General features: G+C 35.9%; 1 protein-coding gene across 6 annotated transcripts in view; it reads right to left on the bottom strand.

The window, feature by feature from the left end:
- RAPGEF2 (Rap guanine nucleotide exchange factor 2) overlaps positions 1-25,676 on the bottom strand; it is a 324,353-nt gene that overhangs the window by 49,744 nt on the left and 248,933 nt on the right. For all 6 annotated transcript variants that reach the window (XM_036762274.1, XM_036762270.1, XM_036762271.1 and 3 more), the window contains 2 exons: positions 13,957-14,088; positions 1,096-1,273 (listed from right to left, as the gene is read on the bottom strand). In XM_036762274.1, the coding sequence (XP_036618169.1) occupies positions 1,096-1,273; positions 13,957-14,088 (310 nt within the window). The remainder of the gene's footprint in view (positions 1-1,095; positions 1,274-13,956; positions 14,089-25,676) is intronic.

Consider the following 25,676-nt stretch of genomic DNA (forward strand, 5'->3'; position numbering starts at 1 on the left):
GTGGTGATGCTGCTTGTAAATTAATTAACAGTTACCTTGTTCACAGAAATAAGTCAAACATTCCTAGATCTAGGGCCAGAAGAGAGCCCAGAGGCCATCTAATCTAATGCCCTCATTCGAGAAGTGAGCAAAGTGTATTTCTGTCTTTGAATACTAATAATAGTAACAGAGAGCTGACAGATTATCTTTTCTGATCCAACCACCTAATGAAGAAGGTATTATTATTCCATCTAACATAAGAAAACTGAGGCTCAGAGACTAGTGGATTTCAAATCGGTCTCTCTGATTCCTGGTCCACTGTTATTCCCATTATGAATATCTCTGTACTCTGAAGAGTAACACTGCTTAAATGGTGATCACTAACAGGTAGTTTAAAGTGTTTTAGTACATTTTATACAATTCATTTGCAAGCTATTAAACATCAAAAGCAAAATTTTTAAAATTAGGCTGATTTATATCCATTCAATTCTGTTCTGAATTTCTCATCTATGCTATTGTTTAGTAGAGACAATGTAGCATGGTGGATAAAGAGCTGGTCTGAAGTCATTATGACCTGTGTTAAAGTGCCACATTTGAAATATGCAGCCTTCGTGTCCCTGGGCACAATTTCAGCTTGTAGGGATTGAGGAAGGTGCTAACCTGCATCAGTAGAGGTAGTTTCTTGACCTGGAAGAACCTTGTACCAATATAATCAAAGGTCCAGCACCTATCCCCATTATTTAGTGACAAGTAATTAATATATTTGTTTTATGTAATTAATAATACTACACACTTACAATCGTATAGTGCTTTGTAAAAATATTTTCCACACACATTAGCTCATTTGTTCTAATAACAATCCTGTGTGGTAAGTAGGGCAGAGGTTGCTATTTCTAATTTATACATGAAAAGACAGGCTCAGAAAAAAAAAATTATTTGCCTAAAGTCACCAACAAGTAAGGAGTAAAGTGTCAAAAATGAGATATTCTAGTGCTCTTCCTACCCCTGGATGAGATGGCCTGTTATTTAATTTGCACGAATCTGGAGGTCTAAAAATTGGGCAATGGTAAAATACTTTTCAATTCGTCTCTGACTCCTTTCCTCATGCCAACTCACCAATGTCATCATCCGTCCTGTCAATGGGGTCTTTCTCCAAACAATCTCTAACAATATCCCTGCTCATCAAAGGATCTGAGGCCCTCTCGATGTCCTCTTCATCATCATCATCTTCTGAATCCACTGCGGTTTCTGGCAGCCCGCTCAGGTCCATATCACCAGCCTCACTTTCTGTGGCCTGAAAGAAAAGAATGATATTCATTTAGAGCAAGACAACCATTGAAGCCCACAAAATCCACCCACAATTAACTGGACCTTTAAAAAATGCTCTTTCCTTCCTGTATAAACAGTAATCTATTAGTTATCATGATGTACCAGCAGGTCCCCGTATAAGAGCTTCGTTTAATTCCACAAAAACCTAATATAAGACGAAACCAATATAGGGAGCAATTCACTCAGTGGAGGCCATGTTTTAACTGCAGTGATGTTATTACAAGATTTTTCAATGTTAAAGTTTAATTTTAATGAGTTAATAGTATCATTATGAAACCATTGGTGAGAGGACCATTATGTGGGCTATGCTCAATTCCACTATTTGATTGTCCATGTTTATTTGGAATCCTGCCTCTGAAGGCTAGCTAGTTCTGTAATTTAACCTCTCAGTACTCCAGGCAACTATTTAAGAATATAAATTCCAGAAAAGGTACCAATTTCAATTGGTAGAGGGGTTTCCTCAATTGGGAATTTCCTACGGTAATGAAATCACAGCCATCCCTATAGCTTACTTGTTCAGAGTTGGATTTATAAAGCAAAAATTACTGGCTAAGTTTTCTCTTAATTGATCAAAAATACAGATTATAGGTTCATAAATATAAAGCTGAAAATTCCTTTAGGTATCATCTAGTCCAACCCAATCCTTTTACATGAGGAAATCAATTCTCAGAGACTTAAATAAGTGGCCCAATATCATACAAGGAGAGCCAAAATTTGAACACAAGCCCTTTGACTCTGAACTCAGCTTTATTTCCATGGCAACGATGCAGTAATAAAAACACTGCATTTAAGAGTCAGAATACCTAGGTTCAAGTTCAATCTCTGTCATTTACTAACTGTGAAATCATGGGTAAGGGGAGAAAGAGACAGAGACAAGACAGACAGAGAGGAGAGAGAAATACAGAAAGAAAGAGAGAGAGGGGAAGAGAACAGGAGAAGAAACAGAGAGGCGAGACAGAGAGCTAAATCTTTAGGACAACAGCTAAGAACATAACCAAACTATGACTGTACAACTCCAAATACAACTCCAAAAATCTTAACGCAGTTTTAAGCTTAATACTGCAATAATTTTTGAGTTTACAGATTACTTCTGCACACACATGCATATGTGTATTTATGTGTGTATGTATTATATGAATATACTATATATATGACACATACCTATATGTAGGCATTTACAGACACCGTAATAAAAAAATCACACATATGCAATACTTCCTATACATTATTTCAGTGAAACCTTACAGCTATCTGAAGGTGGGCAATGGAAATATTCATATTCAATTATTAATAAGGAAATGGGAGTCTCTCTGGGAGGCTCACTGACTTGCCTATGACCCCAATGTTAATAAGTATCTGAGTCAGGACTCTGACCCAGATCATTCTGATTCCAAATCCAGTGATCCTTCACTCCAGTGTATTATGCTGGCTTGCAAGAGATAAGCTAGAAGGGAGGGAAGATGATTTATTTCTAAAATTAAAGTAGTATAGTAAGTCTAGGATACATGGAATGTGAACCTAACCAGCTAGATATCCATGAATACCTACTCACACAAGTCATAACTCAGGTCCTTGAAACGCCAGTACTGAACTAAACGATGCCTTTAATACCTCATTACAGGTGCCATAACCTAGTGCAAAGTGTTACTACCAATTCTTTAATTCTGGGTAATCCAACAGGGCAAAATAAGGAGTCTTCCCAAAGAAATAAGCCATAATGAAGCCGTTCATAAAAAGGTAATTTCAAGATGATTAAAAGAAATGTAGAAAAGTACAAAGAATCAAAACAGGGATAACTATTGGCTTTAGTGTTTAAAATTTTAAAATGTAACTTAATATATTTATGTACATGTATACACACACACACATACACACACACACACACACACACACACACCCCCAGTGATTTTATTTAATAAACCCACTGCCCCATTTCCCTCTCAGCTTTAGGTGACTTTTTCTGAGGCTTGGGTTCATGTGAAAAGAAGCTAAGTTTCAACAATCATTATATACAAATGCTGTCAAAACAATAACATCTCCATCACATTCTCTAAGTAGGATTTCTGTTGCAAAACCATACGTGCAGCAGTCAGTCAAAAGAGAGAGAATGAAACTGAGAAACCTAGGCCTATTTTATCCCTCTGTTGTAAACAATAGACTTAATAGAAAATTCTAGATAACTCAATTCTAAACAGAGGGCTTGAAGGTAAGGACAAAGGTTTATGCAGATCTAACCATGAAGCCCCTAAATCATGCAGTCAGATTTTAAAACTCAAGGAATATCATGAGTTACCATAAGGCATAGAGAGAGGTCAAAGAACCGGTCATCAGGTGATTTACCAAAGCAGTGGCCAAAGTAACAGAGATCAGCATTTGCTGTTGCCACCATGTGCTGTTCTGAAGCTAGTATTGGCAATAACCAATCACAGAGAGTTACTTTTTTGCACTGTTCATTTGAACACTGAGATTTGTTCCTCTTTGGTCAAATTTCCAAACATATGTAGAAGAGAAGATGATTGGACTTGTTTCAGGGAACTTGAGTTCAAGCCTTTCCTCTTCTAATTATTAACTGTGTGACCTTGGCCATCCAAAGAATGCCTCTGTGAACTTGAGCAAGTCAATTCACTTGTCTGGGATTTAGTTTGCTCATCTCTAAATAAAGAAGGTTGAATTAGATCTTTAAAGTCCCTCTCAACTCTAGATGTAGGTTCTGACCTTACATATTATATGTAATCTTTAATATGAAGTCAAGCGAGGGGGCAATCATATCACAGTAGAAGGTCTACTGACTTGGACTTGAGCATCAAGCTAACAGAAAAAAAGAATTAATATTGTTCGATTACAGGATAGGAATGTTCAAAAGGTCTTAATATGCTTATTATTATTAACTGTGACATTGTATGAAGCCTGGAATTTTCCCTAAATTACTAAGGCAACTGTGTAACACAAGGCTATAAAGTATGTTACCTAAAAAAAATACATTCTAATTATATCAATTATGTGTCAATTTTTGGTCTCTATCTTATTTTCACCTCCCATCATCATTTTTTTATTATAACAAAGGGCTTCTAAAGGTGAAAGTTCTCTCCCTGACCCTAGATAGAAAAAAGTTCTAAAATATTAGAAATATTTATTATTTGCTTTGAAAATATTTTAAATATGATCAAATATTCAAAGATAATGCAAAAAAAACCCAAAAAACAAAACACTGTTACACTTCTCTTGCCATCCCCAGGAGTAATTTTCATTTCCAGGAATTCAATGTGAAGTCGTTCAGAGCCATAATATATTTTAAGCAACTACATACTCAACTACTTGAAACCGGAAGTAATGAAATTACAGAATTTTTAGAGTTAAAAAAGTCTATCTAGTCCATGCCATAAATGAAAAGAACTGCCACTCTAATATAGCTGAAAAGTGGACATTTAGACACCAAAGACCTCCACTGGGAAGGAATAACTTGTACCTCTCAAGCCAGCCCAGTCCACTTTGTGGGTAGCTCCACATGTTAGGAAGTATTCCTTGACATGAAGCCTTAAAATTGCCTCTTTTCATTCTGCCCCCTAGGGCCAAACAGAAAAAGTCTAATCCTACATTCTTATGACAACCCTTCAAACAGGTAACTGCAGCTATCTCGTCCCCCTCAATCTTTTTTTCTTCCAGCTAAGCATTAACTATTCTATAGACTACTGTCACTAGCTGTTCCGTATATCAAGAGCCAAGCACAGTCACTGCCTAGTAAAATGCACTTAATAAAATATTTGTTGAATGTTGACATCTCTAGTCTCAGTTTAATAACTTAAGGGAGAAAAATACTAGATCATGCAAAAGGTCTTTTAACACTAAAATCCTATAATTCTATGAGTATTTCTTACAATTTGTTATTAAAGTTGTTGTTTATAGGTATATCTTATTCCTCAACATAAACTCTTAAATTTTACCTCTGATTTGAAAAAGCAAAAGCCAATAACCGCCATCAATCAAAACTTTCCCCTTACAAAAAGAATCCCAACCTATCTCACATGATAAAAATTAATGACTAACATTAATTTCTCCTCTATATCCAACTGCAAAGACATTTTCAAAAGTATTTAGAGCTTCACGTTAGGAACAATAGTCCTTTTCAGTCAATGAAGTATATTTCTGTTATTGATCGATATAAGCTCTAAAATCTTTTACGTGAACAACTATTTTTTTTTAACTCAAAGGAATCTTAGCCTTACATTGTCATCTAGAAAGAATGAAAATAGAATCTGCTGTAAAGCAACCTGCCCTTTATTTTATGCTTCTTTTTTCCAAGTGAATCCCGATTCTGGAAGCTTTTTTTAAAATACAGATGCATCCTTCAGCTCCATAAATTCCTGTCCTAACCAAATCTGTTCTATCCTTCCTCCCCTAGATATGATATTATCACCAGGGTCCTGCTGTAGGATCAGGTACAGCTGAGATAATACAATCAGGCATTTTTGATACTTTCAGAAAACAGCTTTACAGATAAATCTCCAAGTGATCCATGGTACCCTAAATTAGATGCTTCAAGGGATTGTCATCAAAAAACCTAATATGGTCTCTATCTACAATTCCCTAGACAGGATCTAGGGATACAGACATACAAGCCTAACTCAAAAAAGTCAAAGACTTTTCCCCTACTTTGTTGAACCTGCAGAGACTGCGTTTCTTTGTAATAAACTTCAAGAGCCCAAGATCATCTCTATTTCATGATGAGACAGCCAAAAAGAAACGTAGTAAAGGATAGGTAGAGCTAATAATTAGCACATTGACGTCAGTCACATTTTCTTCACAAACTCTGATTTGTACAAAACAGGCAAACTATTGTCCGATTATTTTCTTCTGCAGTGTGTACTTGTTACTTCCCCATTATTCTAGGAGTGAAGCCTATATTTAGATCAGTATCATATACAGTAGTCCAGTCAATAAGCATTTATGAAGCACCTACTATGTGCCAGGCACTATGCTAAGCACTGGGAATACAAGAAAGGCAAAAAACCAAAACCAACAAAACCCCCCAACAAACCAAAAACTGGTCGCTGCTTTCAAAGAGCTCAGTCTAATACAGGAAAGAATATTCAACCAACAATGTACAGACAAGATAAAGACAAGATACAATGGGAAATTTTTAGAGGGAAGGCACCAATATTAACATGGGGAAGGGAGTAAGACAGCATTATTTGTACATTTTCCTGATTAAGGACCGAGATATATTTTGTAAACTTGGAATTCTGGTCACCTATTTCCTTTCCTAACCAAAGTTCACTAGATTTCATTGAATATAAAAACAAAAATAAAATAAGTGTAACAATCTTCCCTGAACAAGGCTCAGAAATAACAAGTGACCGAGATGCTACAATGAGACAGGAGATTCCTGGCACAGGATGATCAAAGTGTTATCTGACATTGTTATCTTATTTTTTTCAAGAAAATGATAAAGAGAGTCAGCCCAATGCAGAGAAAAGAGTAGGAAAGAAAAGCTACACCAGTCGACCACAAAGGTTTACATTCCATGTAATTTTGCCAAGTCAGTCACTGAACTTCAAGGCTAAGAAGGAACCTTACAAACCATCTGATCCAACCCCATCATTTACAGCTGAACAAACAGCTGGTCAGAGAGGTAATAACTTACCCAAGATAGTGAGCTGCAATCCAGGACTAGAAGAACCTTGATGTCCTTCCACTATACCACAATCTCTCCCACACATATAAAGTTTACAAAAGGCCACTCAGAGAACACATGCTGATCTAAGACTTCTGAATTAATTATCTTCATCCCAGAACTTTTCCTGAAAACTGCCTCTTGACCCTTCATACTCAATCACTGTGTCACTGTGATTCAGATTGCTCTATGGAAGCAAAGAAAACCTCACAGAAATGGGCTTATATAGCTACATCCCATGTTAGGAATACAAGATGCATTTTTTAAAAATACAACATATACATAATATTTAAAAGACAGGAATAGGAAATGTGGGAGTGATTATTCATATTACAAAAGGATTCTTAATTTTTATAGGACATTCCTTTACATGACAAGTTTCCCAGTGCATTTCAAACATAATGCAATTTACATAGACTTTTCAGGAATACTTCAATTCTATTAAGTGAATTATACCTATATTTTATGCAACAATACCCCACCCCACCCCCATTTCCCACTTTTCACTGGCAACTCTGATTGTTCGCCATATCAGGAAAAACACGCAAGAGGCCATATTATGAAGCCGGAAGGCATGAAATCTGTTGGCAGGATAAAGCAAAGATATCATGGGAAAAGGTTGAAACAATAGTCCCCACCTTGCCCACTTTGGAGAAAATTCTCACAGGCTCAGCTTCTCTTAATGTCAAATGGCTTCTAGATTCAATAAATACCCATGCATTCATTGAGAAAGTAGTTACTAAATGTAAGAAGCCACAATAAAATGTCTTGTACTTTTCCAAGCCAATAAAAGATGAAAGAGTTTGAACATACATCTTCCAGTATGTAAACAAAGAACAGTCTTGCTATGTTCTTTCTGGATATCCTAAGAGTAGCAAACTTGGTTTGATCCATATTTTAAGACTTTTCATTCTAGAAGAAGCCTAAAAACAACCACCTTAAAAATGTTCTTGTTAAAAATGGTCCCCAACTGTACTCTCTCTAGAGAAGAAGCTCATAAACTTCTTTAGGAATATAATTCCTTCACTAAATGAAATTATCTTTCTCATGAAACACCTGACACAAAGATTTAGTTTCTACATTAATATTAAGTAGAAATATTCTCAGAGCAACACTGAAAGCATCTAAAGATTCAGTTCCATGATTCATTTAAAAAAAAATCTATGAATCTATTTTTCTTGTAAACAGCTGTTTTCAAAAAAAGACCTATTACATACTATAATATAAACAAAATTTCAATAACAAATTAGGAAAATAGTAAATATTACCATGGTAGGCAGTAAAGGATTGCTTAATTTAACCAAGATACTAACTGACTGAAAAGGAAGCATCTGAACACAGTTATATTATCATCAAACATTCAGATAACATTTTCAATTCATTTAGAAAGTGTTCAGATAATTAATTGTTCCACACAATCACCAGGCTAAAAGCACCTGAGCCATAAGTTTGACGTATGAATTTCAAAATTACTGAATTTGACAAAGAAGGAAACCAACCTGCTCCACCAAAAATACAGAATGAAAACATAACTTCATACCTTGGAGTGACTTAAAAAGGGAAAATATCTCCTGCCTTCCCTTACAAAACTCCACTCTAAGTTAGCACTGTGACCTCCAATCCTTTCACTGTTTCAATTCTCTCCCAGGTCATCTCCCCTGTACTGACCCCTTGGTGAGGCAATTCAACTTTAAACTGTCCTCTTCTCTTGCATCCCCTTTCATATGACTGATTATGCCCTACAAAGTCTCAGCCTTGGATCACTCCCACCATTTGCCACCTTCATTCCTACATGCTTGCTGCTGAACAAAGGTGGAGAAAATCACGTATGTTCTGACAGGGTCCACTATAAGTCTGTCACACAGCCTCAACTGGGTTCTCCTTAGAGATATGTAATACTACTACATCTTCTTTATTAATTCACTATCCCACTCTCCACAGCAGCTTCCCCAAATTTTTTCATCTCTCCTCAAACCTCCTATGGCTCCCCATCTCCCTACTCTTTCGGTTAAGCACCCTGCCTTATATTTTTGAAAAAAAAAAATTGAGGCCATTCCCCTTTTCTTCTCTCTTACCTTCTTCTCCCTTTTTCTTATCTTCTATCACTCAGATGCCTTATGCTGCTGTCTCCTCCTCCACCCCCGTCTCACATGATGAAGTGGCCTTACTCCTTACCAAGGTTATCCTATCCCTCTCTCTGTTCAAGTGGTCCCATTTCATCCCATTTCCTCTAATAGATTGCCCCCTCTATCATCCCTATTCTTATACATGTTTCCAATCTTTGACTCTCTGCTGGCTCATATCCTACTGCCTAAAAATATATACATGTATCCCCTATTCTGAAAAAACTTGATCTTTCCCTACCTGCTATCATCCTATATTTCTTCTGACCTTTGTAGAAAATCTCCTGAAAAAGAAAGTCTAAAATACATGCCTCCACTTTACCTGTTCAAGTGATCTGATTCTATCCCATCTCCTGCAACAGACTGTACCCTCTGTCATCCACATCCCTGGTGAATATTTTCTAATATCTCTCCTGTCTTGAAAAGGCCTTCAATGAGAGGTGCTTCTACCTTCTCTCTTCTCAATCTCTTAACCCCTTTCAGTCTGGCTTCTAGCCTAATCATTACACTAAAACTGCTCTTTCCAAAGTTACCAATGATCTCTTATTTGCTAAATGCAATAGCTTTTTTTTTCTGAAATTTTTGACACTGTTAATCACTCTCTCCTTCATACTTTCATCACTCTCTCTCCTGATTCTCTTCATATCTATCTGACCACTCCTTCTCCATCTCTTTTGCTGGATCTTCCAGCAGCCCAGATCCTCTAACTGTAGGTGTCCCTCAGGGTCCTGTTGTGGGTCCTCTTCTCTGACTGATCTCATCAAGTGCCATCGATTTAATCACGATCTTTAGGCCAACGATTATCCACTAACTGTCCTGCTCCAAACTCTTGGCTGGCTTCCCAACTTGGATCTCCAACTGTCTTTCAGACAGCAGACATCCAGTAGACTTCTTAAACTTAATATTTCCAAAATGGAATTCATTATCTTTTCCCTAAACCCTCCCCCTCTCTGCCTCTACTGCCTTTCCTATTAGTGTAGATGGCAACACCAAACTTTCATTTTCTCAACCTAAGGGTCATCCTGACCTCCTCACTAACTCTCATCTCCCTTATCCAATCTCTTACCAAGATCTGTTGACTTTACCTTTGCAATATCTCTCAAATATGACCCCTTCTCTCCTCTAACTCTGCTATCACTTTAGTGTAGGCCCGTTTCACCTTACGTTCGGGTTTATTATAATAGCGTGCTTATGGGTTGACCTGCCTCTCCCCTCTCCTTTCAGCCACCAATGTGATTTTTCTTTATTGCAGGTCTGATTATGTCACACACACCCCACCCTCACTCAATAAACTCTAGTGGCTCCCTACTGCTATCAGGATAAAAAACAAAATCCTCTGGTACTGAAAGCCCTTCATAACTAGCTTCCATAACTACCTTTCTGGCCTTGTTACATCTTACTCTCCAACATGTACTCTTTGATCCAGTGACACTGGCCTCCTGTCCATCACTTGAACAAAACACCCGATCTCTTGGATCTAGATGTTGGCTATTCCCCATGTTTGCAACACTCCCTCTTCGACTCTGCCTATTGATTTCTCTAGCTTCCTTTAAGTCCCAACTTAAATTCCAGCCTCTACAAAAAGCTTTTCATAACCCCATCTTAATTCTAGTGCCTTTTCTCTCTCCCTTAATTATTTCTATTATCCTGTATATAGCTTGATTGTATGTTGTTTGCATGTTGTCTCTCCCATTAGATTGTAAGCTCCTTGAGGGCAAGGACAATGGCCTTTTCTCTCTTTCTGAATCCTTAACACTCAGAACAGTGCCTGGCACATAGAACATGCTTAATAAATACTTGCTAATTTATTGTTTGATTCACTGAAGGATACAAAATCTACACACCTGGTAATCATTTTACTTAACTAACAAGAATTTAAGTGACACCTCTGACACATATTAGCTGTAGGCCAGTAAGTCAATTAACCCCTCAGTGCTCTAGGCACTAGACTATTAGTTGTAGAAAAGAGAAAGTTTCTCCTCAACAGCTAGCTCCCTACCCCAATGAAATGACAGCTCCAGTCCCAAGCCCAATCTCTACTGTTGTACTTCACAGGGCACTCTAATGACTACAAGCATTTAGCTTCTTTTTCCCTTCGAGGATGCCTATGGTATTTGTTCTCTTTCTAGGCAATCAGGGTTAAGTGACTTGCCCAAGGTCACATGTGCCTGAGTCTGCATTTGAACTCAAGTCCTCCTGACTCCAGGGCTGGTGCACTGCACCACCTACCTGCCCACATGGTGTTCTTTTCTAGCATGATTTCCTCTGCATAAAGGTGTGGTTCAGCAATTTCCATAAGGATATGAAATGGCTTAAAACTTTTAAACATTATATTGAAAATGCCCATCTCAGGCAAGAGAAATATTATGGAAACAGAACAGTAAAAGTGTCACATATATGTTAAAAAAGCAGCATTTAATCAACACTTCAAAAGACACCCTAACATTTCTTTATACAATCAATGAACGTGTGTGTAAGTAAACATAAACATTACTCCACATTGGCAATACTCAACAGTTAAAGGGCCCAGTTAGGGCCTGACTTCTGAATACATTAGCCTTGAAACCTGACCAATGGAGTAGAAAAGTTGTACGGAGATTCCATTCCGTTTCTACAACCCAGAACAAGAAAGTGGTGTTATGTTCCTGTTATATCTGGGTAGCTAAGATGTCACAGCTATATTCCGGAGTTACCAACTATGCCAGTGAAGCTGGGGGACTACACAACACCCTTCCTCATCTCCTGAGGCCTTTACCTCATCCCCAAATCGTAGAGTTTTTCGACAAACATTTAAAAATGGATTTGTGTTTGGAATTTATCCTTTGGGTGATTTGCCTAACGCAATTACTTTATCACATGTGGATATGGCAAAATATTATCATAATACTGAGCTTCAGTATATGTAACATATGAAAAGTTTAGAGACCAAAGTATACGCCAGTATCTTTCAATTAACATGGGCTATTACATAACCTTTACTTACTCATTCTTTTGTCCTAATGAGGGATGGGAGTTCAACACACTAATAAAATGATAAAAATCAAGAATTCTACATAGATCTTAATGTTAAAGAACAATAAATGCCTTAATGCATAATTACACCTTGTTTTTAGCGAAAATAAACATGATGATTCAATAAAGCTTGTAAATATTTGCATTTATGGCCAACAATATAAATGTGTTTAATGATTAAATTGCTTAAAAGGTTGGTAAGAAAGCACCTCTGGCACACCCTTTAAATTACTCAAAAGTAAGTCCAAAGCACGAGTTACCTTTTAAAAGTCAAAAATCTTCTTAAAAATTTTCTGAAAACAATTTTTTAAATCCAGCTCACTCTCAGAGTAATTGGTATCCCTGCCCTGAATCGAATCTTAACCGTTTTCTTAAATAGAAACTGACTACTATCAATGGTAATGATCTTATAACAGCCATAGCAAGAAGACGTAGTGCATTTCATTTCAATAAATCACAGTTCCTATGTGTTCAAGCAATATGTCATAAATTGAATTGTTATATATGGAATTTTAAATTGTAAAATTTTCTTACTGATATTACTGAATCATCTACCAGTTGGTAGTAATTAATGATGAATGCTTGGAAATGCCAAGGGCCAAAGAAAGGGAGAAACATGGCTGTATTTTCTTCTCAGTGGTTGACACTGAGTAATTTTTTTTTAACCACAAATGTTAAGAGCATTTTGAAGAGCTATTGGAAAATACAAAAAACAAGTTTCTTTATGTTTTATTAAAGTAAACATTTTTCTTTTCTCTGTGCCATTAGGACTTAAAACTTTTAAAAATGTTATTTAATAAATCATCAGGAAACATTCAGAAATTCTCCCTTAAAAGCTGGTGAGAAAGATCTTTAAGCCCTGGGAATAATGCAGTAGCTGTGATATAATTCAATTCAACAAACATCTACTACATATTTACTATGCCAAGAAGCCTTAGGACTGTATTTTGAGTCATTTCAGGCAAACATCCTACCAAGTGGAAAATGCAATTCCAAGTGCAATTTATATATTTCCTCTATTACATAAAACAGAATCAACAGCATGTTTATTCTATAGCAGTGTTTTAAATTTCCATTATTTCTGAAAACCAAATCATTTATAATGTACTGACCCACAATTCCAGAAGGCTCATGATGAAACATGTTACCTATGTTTTAACAAAAACATGATGGGCTCAGAGTGAAGAATGAGATGTATTGGTTTTTCATTTTGTTTTCTCCCAGACAAGACCAATGCAGGAATTTGTTTTGCTTGACTACATATATTTTAAATGAGTTTTCTTTTTTCCCCTCTCTCAATGTGATTAGGGGGTGGGAGGGAGAGGAGCTGGATTTTTGTTGATTAGGGAAAAGTTTCTTAATGTGTAAAATGAAAATGCTGGAATTCAGTCATGTCAACCTCACAAAGGATCCCTATGCTCTGCAATATGACTTAGAAAACCACAAATTAACATTATCTATGTTGTATTATATTATTATTTATTTTTAAAAATATTTTCCAATTACATTTTAATCTGTTTCAGGCTGCTACTTGGTGAGTTTGACACTTATGAATTGAATTAAATGACCTCCAATCCCCATTTATGATCTTACACTTAATTAAAAAGAAACTTTATTGAGGTCAAACTCTGAACACTAACGTTTTTTACTAGATGGCTAGAACAAGGAAATATCAATATAATGTGTGTCTACACACTTTTACATGTCCACATAGTTAATTGCTTTTTATGGTCTGTCTTTTTATTTAATTTTTTTGGGGGGCATTGTCTTTTTAGCACCCAAAACTACATACACCCAGAGAAATGAGATGGAGGAAAATGATAAAGGAACCAACTTTCTTACCTGGTAGATATCAGAGAGGCTGCTGCTTCCAGAATCACTAGTGATGCTACATCCTGAATGACTAGAGGAAACGTGGGTCACCTGTGGGTGGAGACTGTCAGTAAGGTGTAGTTTTGTGAAATCTGCCGGAAGCTGAAGGGGGAGTAGAAAAATAATGTTACAATTTGAATCATATTCTTCTAAACGTTAACTTAAAAAATAATTTCACATATCACACACTGAATTATCACACACATACACACACACATACACCCAAATTTATTGGAAAGATAATTGTGTATTAAAAAAGAAGCTTAAAGGGCTGTTAATATTTATACAATAGGGATGTATTGCCAAATTCATTAAGATTCAAACTTTAAATAAAAGTTGTATAAAAGTGAAGATTTCCAATCCTAGCATATATGATGGAATGAATGATAGCTTTCAATATTTATAAAGTGTTTAGCAAATAACTGAAATCAAGGAGTTATAACTCAAACAGCATAGCAGTAGAAGCATGGAAGTTTAATAGTATTCATTGAGGCTAACAAATCCAACTTTGCTATTTTATGGAGCTCTAACTCAAAAAATAATTAAAACTTATTACTGTCAATACATATATTCACCTATGAAACTTTAACTTCAACTATTACCCACCTAATCTACCAAATCTAAAACAAGGACAAACAAATTAAGACTCAAAAGTACTTGTTGAGGGCTGGTTGGGGTGAACAAAATCAGTAAAAATGTACTTGTAACTAGGGATGTTATGTTTGAACATAATTACATTTCACTGAACATTGCTCAAAATAAATGGGCTCTCAGTAGGTGATATAATCACTTTTCATTATAAAGATATATTTGTTCTAGTGGTATTCACTTCTAATAGGATTTGATCTGTATTTGATTTCATCTGAAGAACACAAGCTCAATTCTATCTAACAAGTAATTCTGACAGAAGTCTACTTTCTTATAATGCAGCTTTAGGTTCTAGGTATCTAAGAATAGCATCAAGGCTAAAGGTAAATAGCATAGTTTCATTTCATCATACGAAATCATGGATTAGTTTAAATTTTTTTCATCCTTTTCCGGGGTCATGGAGCAAATTTTTAAAACTTTTAAATCATTTTGCTGGCTCTTATGTTTTAAAATATGCATTTTATTTACCCTTGAAATAAGATCTTTTATGTTTTTTTAGACTCATCATCTGTGGTGTAGAGAAGAAGAAACTCACTTAGATACATCAAAAGAATAAAACTGGCAAAGAAGCGCAGGGTAATATTTTCTGTGTAAAAGGAAAAAAATGTCCTAAGTTTTCCTGCACTTAAAACAATTAGCCAATGAGACCTGACTCATATAACTACAGGATACAAGAATAGGCAAAATCACTTTTCCATCCAACTGCACTTCTGTTTTCAAGAGGCCAATTCAGTAAACACCTGTGCATTTAACTTTTGGGCATATTCACTGCATAATCACCTATGAGTTATACTCTTTAAAAAGGAAATACTTTAATAAAACAAATCATAGGAAATATAAAAAGTCTGTAATAATGTTTTGGGTATTGTCTATTTTTAAATGCTACCTTCTTTCTGGTCCTTCTACAAGCATGAATGTTGCTTGAAATGGCCACAAAAAATTCCGTGATGTCATGAAAACAATTATATTTATCAATCAACCAGGCAAATATTTATTGGGTGCCTATGTGCTAGGCACTATGAGACATGAGACATAAGCAAACAGTTGCTGACTTCAAGGAGCAAGGTGAATGTTAAACTAATTAAGCTAAATATGCAACAACAATAATATTAATAAAATTGTTGCTATTATTTTTATATATTTTACTGTCATCAACAAATATGGTACCTACTAAAATGAATTAATTCCCTTATCTGACAGTACAGATAAGTACCTTTTAGAAGCTATGCCTGCCTTCACAATATAATTCTATCTCTTCTAACAACTCTTGGGATAAAGTTCTCAGAATAATATATAGTAAGTACCATGAACCAAAAAACATTGCCAGTTAAAAACTTTAAGGTCACAAGGAGGTACTGTATCTACCCAAAATATCATTACTTATTATTTATATTCTTTGAAATAACTTCATTACTTATCAAAAGAGAAGTTAATATATCACAGGGCTACTTCACTTATCTCTTACCCTTTTCTCCCTTTTTTTTTTTAACCATCTTTTACTCTTTCCTACCTACACAAAACCTACCACCTACCCACTCATTTGAGTTTGGGGCTGGTACCACTACGGAAGTGAAGAATACGATGATTCAAGTTCATTGTTCAAGATGTCTTAAATCAGCCACTGTTTAGGTGTTAGCCCACACACAATGCTTATAATGGAGGTGGGGTAAGAAAATCAACATAAAAGGGGAGAGAAGCAGAAGAAGAAAATGGCTTGGTCTACGAGTGAACTTTGCTATGTAAGAAGAACACAATTGCTTCATGACTTAGGACCTTCCTTCTATGTACTGCAAAACATTATTATAACACAAATTCTACCATAATTTAGTCTAGAAGCATAGATCCCTAAAGAGCAACATTATAATGGCATGACACTATACTATCATTTTGGCAAATTTCTGACTTGGTGACACACAAATTTCTACTTGATTTAGATATAAAATAGTGAGCTCACATGCAATGAAAGAGATAAATATTGATAACAAATAGGAAACAACAACAAATAGGAAAAATTTACTTGACTTCTGCTAAGTATACCCTTGTATCTCTTATTCTCAATGCTCATTTGTCTCATCAATATCATGAAACAAGATGATCCTAGTTGTTAAGGATATCTATTTGGTGGGCTATGGAGCTCACTGTCTTAGAGCCACAAGGGAATTTAGAGGTTTTAACGGTCCAATTGCCTTAAAGATGAGCAATGAGGCGAGATAAAGAAAAATGACTTCCCCAAAGTCATATAGCTCGGCTCAGTTAGAGCTAGTACTAGAACACAGGTTTCTTGACACTCAATATGGCTTACAATGTGGTAAGTGTCCCGTAAGAAGAAAATAAATTCACTAAATGGGTCATGACCTATGTTGAGAAATGATGAAGGAAAAAAAAAAACCACTAAATCAAGCTATATCTGAATCTACCTGAGTAGTATCAGTTTCTATGTTCCCAAGTCCATATAGAAAACTCATTTGCAACAGTGTCATCTGTTACTTAGTCCACGCTTATCCTCAATCCCATCCAGCCCTAAATATACCTGCTTTTCCTCATTTATCTGTAGTTTCAACTTTATTTCAGAAGTGGCAGCAATGAAAACTAACCTAGGGAGTAGATTTGTGGTAAAGAGCAGGTGGGAAGAATGAGTGCTTTTTAAAGGAAAGCATATGGTTTTTGAAAAATACTGAAAAGAGAAACAGATCATTCAAATTACATGAAATTGAAAATCATTTCCATGAACAAAATCAATGCCCTCAAGGATAAAAGGGGAACAATCAATGGGGTAGAAAAATCTTCCTATCAAGTATCTCTGATAAATACTGCAAACACTTACAGAAATGTAAGTGAAAGTAAGAAACACTTACACTTTCTGGTTAATTTTTACTGACTTAATCTTTCTTTTTTATTCTTTACTCATCTTTCACTAATTTCTTCTGAAATTAAGTGAAATAGCCCAAAATTCTTTCCTTTACCTCATACCCCTCCATAAACCACTTTTTAAGTTCAGAGAATGTGAGAATAAGTTTTTGCAAATCCTAAGTTTAAAAGGTGAGAGGATACTTTAAAAAATAGTGGATAGAGGACTGGGCTTGGAGAACAAGAAGACTTGGATTCCTATGAAATATAAGAAATAAACAGGCATATGAGTTTAACTATGGGCAAATAATTCAATGTTTCAGTGACATCAGGCAAATTTCTAAGACCACAAATTACAGAGTTTCCCATATGGATGAAATCACAGGTCAAAGTTGGGAGGGTGGTACCGAGGGAAGGGGAGCAATTCTGAAACAGGCTTATTACGGTAACTCTCACAGATTGATGTGGTGGAAATGGTAACATGGTCATGGTCACGGTCACTGTCTGATGATGAAGAAGATAATGACAAGTCTCCTTAAGAGAACTTCAGAGGGAAATAGAAAATACAAATCACACAAATGAGATTGTATTTTGTCTTTTAAAAAAAATTAATTACAAGTGATTATACTTATACACAAACACACACACACACACACACACACACACACACACACACTATAGAAACTTAGACAAGGGACATTTTTCTAAATCACAACGGTCATATTTTCAAAGGATTAAATTGCTGCCAATATTATCAGCTCCTTCTTATTCTTTTATTCCAATAAAAATTACTGTAAAGTATTGATCTTGTATTCATTTGCTGAATTAGATGATGTGGTCAATTTGATAACAGAAAGAAAAGGAATTCCAAAAAAGAAATTTGTGGGAGGGAGTATATTCACAGCTCTAAAGTTTAATACTTTGTACTGTCATGTAAGCTAGCAGCATTCACTAAAGTCCTACCCCAATGCTTCATGGCATGAAAGTGACCCAGTGCTCTCAAAACACTATGCTGGGGAAGCAGAGACTTTGGCAGGTTCTACCAAAATGGAAAGAATGAGTACAGACCTGCTGCCAAACTCTATCTGTTCTCTAAGGCTCAATCTAACCAGATACAGGGAAGTTTACCATAAGTTACACATTAGCAGGCAGTCCTCAATCCTTAGTACCAAGTTACTATGCTTATATATACAGGGATGGTACCAGAGTATCTGAAAAGGTGGCAGAAGGAGCTTGCTATAACACAGTGATTACACCACTTACAAATATTAAGTTAATTTCTTGTACAAAGATCTAAGACCACAAGGACATTATGGCTAAGAATGAAACCAGAAGCCAGAGAAACTTCAGTTTACTGGGAGAATGGCTTACAAGTTCTCCTTGGAGATGTGAATAAAAGTAATTGGGGAGAAGGGAAAGGAGTGAAAGGAGATATTTTTGATAATTGAAAAAAAATGAATTTAAAAATAAAATAATTGGTCTTGTCCTGTGTCCAAAGACAATGAGAAACATTTTATTGGACAATTACTCTTACCATCTTAAAATGGTCATAATGAGCATAAGCAAAAAGACCTTGATGAAGATAATTTGGCCTGTGATGTAGCTGTTACAGGGAGAAATCCTACTGAGATTTGAAAATATGTTCCAAAGGAAGGAAATACCTACCTTGATATCTGGTGATTTCAGTGGGTAGGTGAGCACAATAGAAGGCTGTTGGTTTTTTGGTTTTTTTTAGTGGCATGGGATTAAGATAGTAAAAGGGGGGAGGGGTAGTTTATAGGAAGCATGTGATACATATGAGAGAAGTACTTTTAAGGAGAATGCTATCTTCCTTGAGGAAAAGAACTGTTAAGATTTTGTCCTTGTATCCTCAGTGTCTACCAGTGTCTTGCACATAGAAGGCATTTAATAAATGTCTGCTGAACTGAACTGAATGATACTAGCTAGTTTATATAAGAACTGAGGTTGTAGACTCGGCCTCATTAACACCATACCCTAATGAAAAGAATTAACTAGCCATAACTGGCATGGAGTCACAACTCAATGGACTCAATAAGTCTTTAGAAATACATTTTAAGATAACTTGATAATTAAAACGTGATTAAACCCACATGCTGGTCCAAGAATAGCTCTCTATCTATATCATGCTATTTCATATAAAATAATTAAACCTTGATAATAGCTAAGTTAAATCCAAACCAGGAAAGAGTCTCTCCCAGCCTTTTCATGATATGGAACCTTCCACAGCTGATCATCCACCATTCACAAAGCACTCAATGTGGATGTGACATTGTTCTAGGAACCCTAAGAAGCTCTAAAGATGACAGAGTTCATGAGCTGCACTTTGTATTTCAGGTGGCATTTGGAATCGGCACAAATATTACGGTCAATCTTGCTATGAAAGCATGTGGCAGGAATTCGCTTTGAGAATCAATACCCGCTGCATCCGTTACTTGATCCATTTCCACAAGTTTCCTCAACTGTAAAATGAGGAGGCAAGCAGCCACCTGATTACTATACTCCTTCCTCACTCTGGAATTGAGTCTAAATATAGATATGAGTTCTTAAAGAGGCTCAGAATTTGCTAGGTAGTGTGCACAAATACGATATATGACATGACCCTACCCCAAAAAGCTTAAATCTGCCCAAAATGAAATGAAACAGCAAATAACACAAGGCAATACCAACTAAGTGGCACACACAAAGTCACACTAAACGAGAAAGGAGTCACCAAGGAAGGCGACATTTATGTGGGCTGGAAAACAAAGAATGCTTAAATTGATAATAGTGAAATAACACTAGCCAGAATATATTTTTTAAAAAAACCAATCACATTGAAATTATTGTAAAACGAGGAATAAAGAATCTGTGACAACTGTGACCTACTTTCATTTGAGAAGTAAAATTAGCATTTGGTAATTATAAAATTTGGAAATCAAACATAATATTCTATGACCTCTGTGAATAATTTAGAGAATTATCAAAGAATTTCAGAGCTTGGAGGGAGCCTTAGGAGTTTGCCTAGTCCAACCCTGTTATTCTGGAGTTGAAAAAACAGACACAGAGGGGTAAAAGTACATGTCCAACAAATATCCCAGGGGTAGGAGATCTCAAAGCTATCTCTCAATTCACAGGTAAGAAAACTAAAACTCAGAGAGGGGAAGTGATTTTCTAAGCTCACATAGTGTCAGAGTCAGGAATAGAACCTCTCCTAATTTTGTGGAAATCATTTGAAATTAAGTATTTGGGGAGGGGAGAGGTGAATTATCCCTTGTAATATTTTACATATTAAAAGACAGGACATAAGAATAGGCAGAAATTGAATAATATAGGTTTATCCAGAATAAATATCTCTCATCTTCCTGGCTGTATTCCAATTTAATTCATTTACTGACCACAGAAGGCATCAGGGGAAACATTACTCCTTGGTTCAGTGATTTTAAAGGCAGCAATCGATACACATAATTACAGAATAAGATACTAATTTCTATGGATTTTTTTTCTATAGACATAATGAAGGCTGACATACCATACTATGATTTTTTAAAGTTCACATCAAGTCTATGTCAAAAACGGAAGTAATTTTCTCGTGATTTTTCACTCACTAAATAACTAGATAGTTAAACCTTAAAGGACTCTATCAGTCTCTCTCTCTCTTTTTTTTTTATATAAGCCTGTATCAACTGTTCATTAATTACTAAGCACCTATTCTGCTAGAAGGGGGCTATAACAACAATAGAAGTATATGGCACATTAAGGGGATGGCGCTAGTTAATATGTGTTTGTACAGCCCTCGACTCAGCAACACATAAGAGGAAGGGCAGCTAGGGAAGACTTATCTTCTGGAGTTCAAATCTGGCCTCAAATGCTTAGCTGCGTGACCCTGGGCAAGTCACTTAACCCCATTTGCTTTGGTTTCCTCATCTGTAAAATGAACTGGAGGAAGAGATGGCAAACTACTCCCAAACAGGGTCACAAAGAGTGATATATGACTGAAATAGAACTAAATAAGCTAGAGAAATATAAAATATAATTCAGTATCAAGCACTAAGGATGTTAATGAATAGATAGTAGTTAAAAGGGCATACACCCAGATGCCAAGGATGGGTAAAATATTGGAACTGATTACTGTAGTGAAATGAGAGACCAGGAAATGGAATTGTGAACCCAAGAAGCCATAAAAAAGAGGTCTGAAGAAGGTACTTGCACACTCATGCACATGCGCGCACACGCACACACACACACACACACACACACATTCCTCTGTAATGACGGGGAAGAAAAAGAAATAAAAATGCTGGAAGGGGGCAGCAAGAAGATCCATAGAGAGAAATAACAAAAAAGACATAATTATTTATAGTACTGGAAAGACAAGGTAAGAGGATAAAGACATCATTTCAAGAAAACTCAGTCCTGAAAACAAAAAAATAAGTCCACCAAGTTTTGGGTGAGGCTGACTCTGGCACAGTATGGTAGAATCATGAGATTTTAAATTGGATCAGGACTTAGAGATGATCTAAGCTTCCTCTCCACCTTATTTGAAAGACAAGGAAATTAAGGGCTGGAGAGACTAAGTGGCTTATTTACCTCAGGTCACACAAATAATAAGCAAGTGGGCTGAAAGTGGAAACAAAGAATACATGTCACTTGGGGGGACTAAAGGCAATTCAGAAAGTACTCTGCCTAGCATTATATCAGGCATGAAACAAAGGGTTAATATCTAAGACTAATATAACTTTTCCCTTTTGTTTCTTATTTTAAACTGCTATATATTTCCCTGTAGTGATTAGTGGTTAAAAACCTTTAAGAAGCCTCAAGAAGGGCTGTAGGCTAATTTTAGGGAGCAGAGCCAAGAGAGAAGATGAAACCCAGGTAAAACTAGATACAGCAGATAAGGGAGGATAGAAACAGTGGAAAACCATGGGGAATAAGAAGTGAGCCAAGATGAGGGGACTTACTGGTAGAAGAGAACAACATAACCTTAGTAGGAAATAAAGGCAGTTCAAATAAAGGTACCAACTTGTGGAGTTCAAATTTCAGAGTCTGATGGGTACTGAGGAAGGAATGTAATTTATAATATTCTAAAGTAGGTGGTCCATGGTACAAAGAATAAAATATGAGGGAGGGGGAGAAAGAGGGTTGGATATTATTGGAGAAATAAAGATCTAAGTGTGAATTAGCACATCCTGAATTGGATGTTTAATTAATGCATAAAGAATAGTGAAGAGAATAAAAATGGACATTTATATCATGTTTTGAGATTCGAAAAACACTACATAAGCATATCTTATTGAAACCTCACAACTACCAGAGAGGCAAGTGGTATTATTGATATAATCCTCCTTTGTAGAAACAGGAACAAGCAAGTCGAGATGATTTGTCCAGTACTACACAGCTAGTAAGTATCTGAATCTGAATCTGAATCTAGGACTTCCGAAATTTCAGGTTCTATATTATATCCATTATGCTATACTGCCCAATTTATCAATGACTCATTGATAAATGATCAATACAGAACCTGAAGGTTCAGAAGTAGAAAAAGGAAAGAAACTATAGAGAGACAAAATAGATGACAGGAGCTCACTCAAGGGAGACAGACTCTTTGCTCAAAATTATTATTCTCTACCCCTCCAAAGCCTCATTTTCCCTTCATTTTATTATACTACCTGAAATTCCAAAAATTCATTTAAAGTAATAAGCATTGTCCTTTAAAATACCAATAACTGAGGAAGGTAAATGGCTATCATTTATACTTTATTCTGAATTATTTCATGTCAGATTTATCTCTGAGCAAATGTACCATATCAACTATATGCAATAAATAAGAGATGGAGATGGGAGTTGGGAATGATAGGTAATGTTGGTGAAAAAAAACAAGCCCAAATTGGGGTGCTAGAGTAAGGGCTTAAGGAAGTATCAAGACAGTAGATCCATGAAGATACAGGTTGAAGGAGGTAGGAGAAGGATGCTGAAAAAGAAGTCAAAAAATGCTAAAGACTAACCTCCTCTATCTTAAAAGGAAAATTCTCCTCTCTCCTTTGCTGCATGGTCTTTTGCTTTCAGGATCTAGAACTCAGTTGAATACAATTCAACTACAGTGGAAATAAAATAGGTTTTTATAGGACTTCCCATTAACCAAATGACCATTTTAAATAATGTTTATGTGAAAATTGTCCTAAGTACCAAACAATCAACAAAGAAAGAAAGACCAGGAGCACAATGAAATATAGGGAAAAGATCCAAGGACTTGGAGTCCTAAGCCCTGGATATGAATCCCAGCTCTGAAATGTCCTATATACATGACCTTGGACAAGTCATGTATTTTTTCTGGGGCTTATAATCGTAATCAGTAAAAAATAAGGGCATGTGAGGTGCAACAAAAAGCCTTGCCCAAAGCACAAAGCCTATTATGTTGGCTAAACTGAATCACATAATGAGGCACATTTGATTATGAACAATAATAAGTATCTTCAGCATCTCTGTGCCTACTGAAAGATATTTCTTATTGATAGTGACTCTAGGACAGAGGGTCCCAGGACAGAAGTCTTCCACTGAGTTCATTAAATTGTTCTGAATATTTAGCTCACATTCATCATGCCCAACTACTCAATAAACAGCTATTAAGTGAAGTACTATATAATGGAAAGAACACGGGTTCTGGAATCAGGAAACCTGACTTTAAGTCCTAGCTCTGGCACCCTGAGCAAGTCATTTATTGACTAACTGATTTCATTTCTCAGGACTTCAGTCTCCTCTCTGTGATATGACACAGGACTGGATTAGTGGACCTTTTAGTTCCCTTTCCTCCTGGCTCTAAATCTCTGCTCCATTGATTTATGAGCCCGTAATCCTAAATTAGGCCCTAACTACTGGTTGAGAAAATAACTGCAAGAGAAAATTATGCAGATCAATTATTGTACATGCAAAAAAGTATCTATCTATATCTATTTCTATATTGTGTATATAGATAAACATTTTTCTTTGAGAAACAAATGGATTTAAAGACGCATCCTGCTATGAAAGAGGGGGGAAAATCATAATCCAGAAGAATCCTTTATTTACATAAATGCAATTATTTTGTGCCAGAATGTCACTGTATAAATAAATTCTCAAAGCTTTCCTGAAACAAGCAAAAGCAACCTAGTGCCCTAAAAATACAATGCTGATGAATCACTGACGATTCATGCTACTGTTATGCAAATGGATGAATCACACCTCAGCAACAAACACTGGCTCAAATACCTGGCAAATGTAAAGGGTTGGAGAAATGTTTCAGTTTATATTCATACAGCAAGCATAAGTCTAAAATTCATCATACATAGTTTCTTTAAACAGTGGAATTATTCCCATTAAAAATAGGAGGTTATCAAAACTTCTGTAACACAATATGGAGATTAAATGACAAATGCTTAGTTTACACTTCACCAATAAGATTCTACTATATAAAACATTGATGCAGAACTACTATTTTAAAAATGCTGGTACTTGTCGATAGTGATAAATACTGTGATAATTTTTTAATGTGAGTTGATGAAAAATATTTCGTTACATTACAACTGATAAAAATATAAATTAAAGGAAAAATGTCTTAATAATTAGAACTGCCAGAAAATGAAATGTGACTACCTTAAGGGGTGGTGAGCTCCCCCTTACCTAGAAGTCTTCAAACAAAGACTAGGGAACTACTTCTCAGAAATATTATAAGAAGATATTCTTGTTTGGATAGGGGTTAGATTATATAGACTCTGAAATCTACACATTCTGTGGTTTTTTGAGATTGATTTTCCCTAGCAGCAGAAAATAGTCTTCAGGTTAAAAGGATAGCTTAGTTTAGGCTAAAAGGTTACATCAGGTTAGCCTTGGGCACTGTGCCAAGTGGTGGGGATACAAAAAAAGTTAAAAGACATTCTCTTATTGTTTCATTTAGGTATCATTCTAACTTCTGTTTCCATGGTCTTGATAGTTTCTCTCACCTAGAATGGCCTCATTTCTATCCTCCATCTAAACCCTACCCATCCTTTAAAATCCAAATTAAGCGCTATCCCCTCCAAGAAACTTGAGTCATCACAGAATTTGTTGACTTCCCACCTCGTGCTATAGCAATTCTGGATTGCATCATAACATTTGGTGCCACAGTTGCTCTAATATGAATGTGCCTCCTTTTGTCCACTAACTGTTCTACATATAGACTTTTC

This window comes from Trichosurus vulpecula, chromosome 6 (genome assembly GCF_011100635.1).
Source record: "Trichosurus vulpecula isolate mTriVul1 chromosome 6, mTriVul1.pri, whole genome shotgun sequence".
Lineage (NCBI taxonomy): Eukaryota > Metazoa > Chordata > Mammalia > Diprotodontia > Phalangeridae > Trichosurus > Trichosurus vulpecula.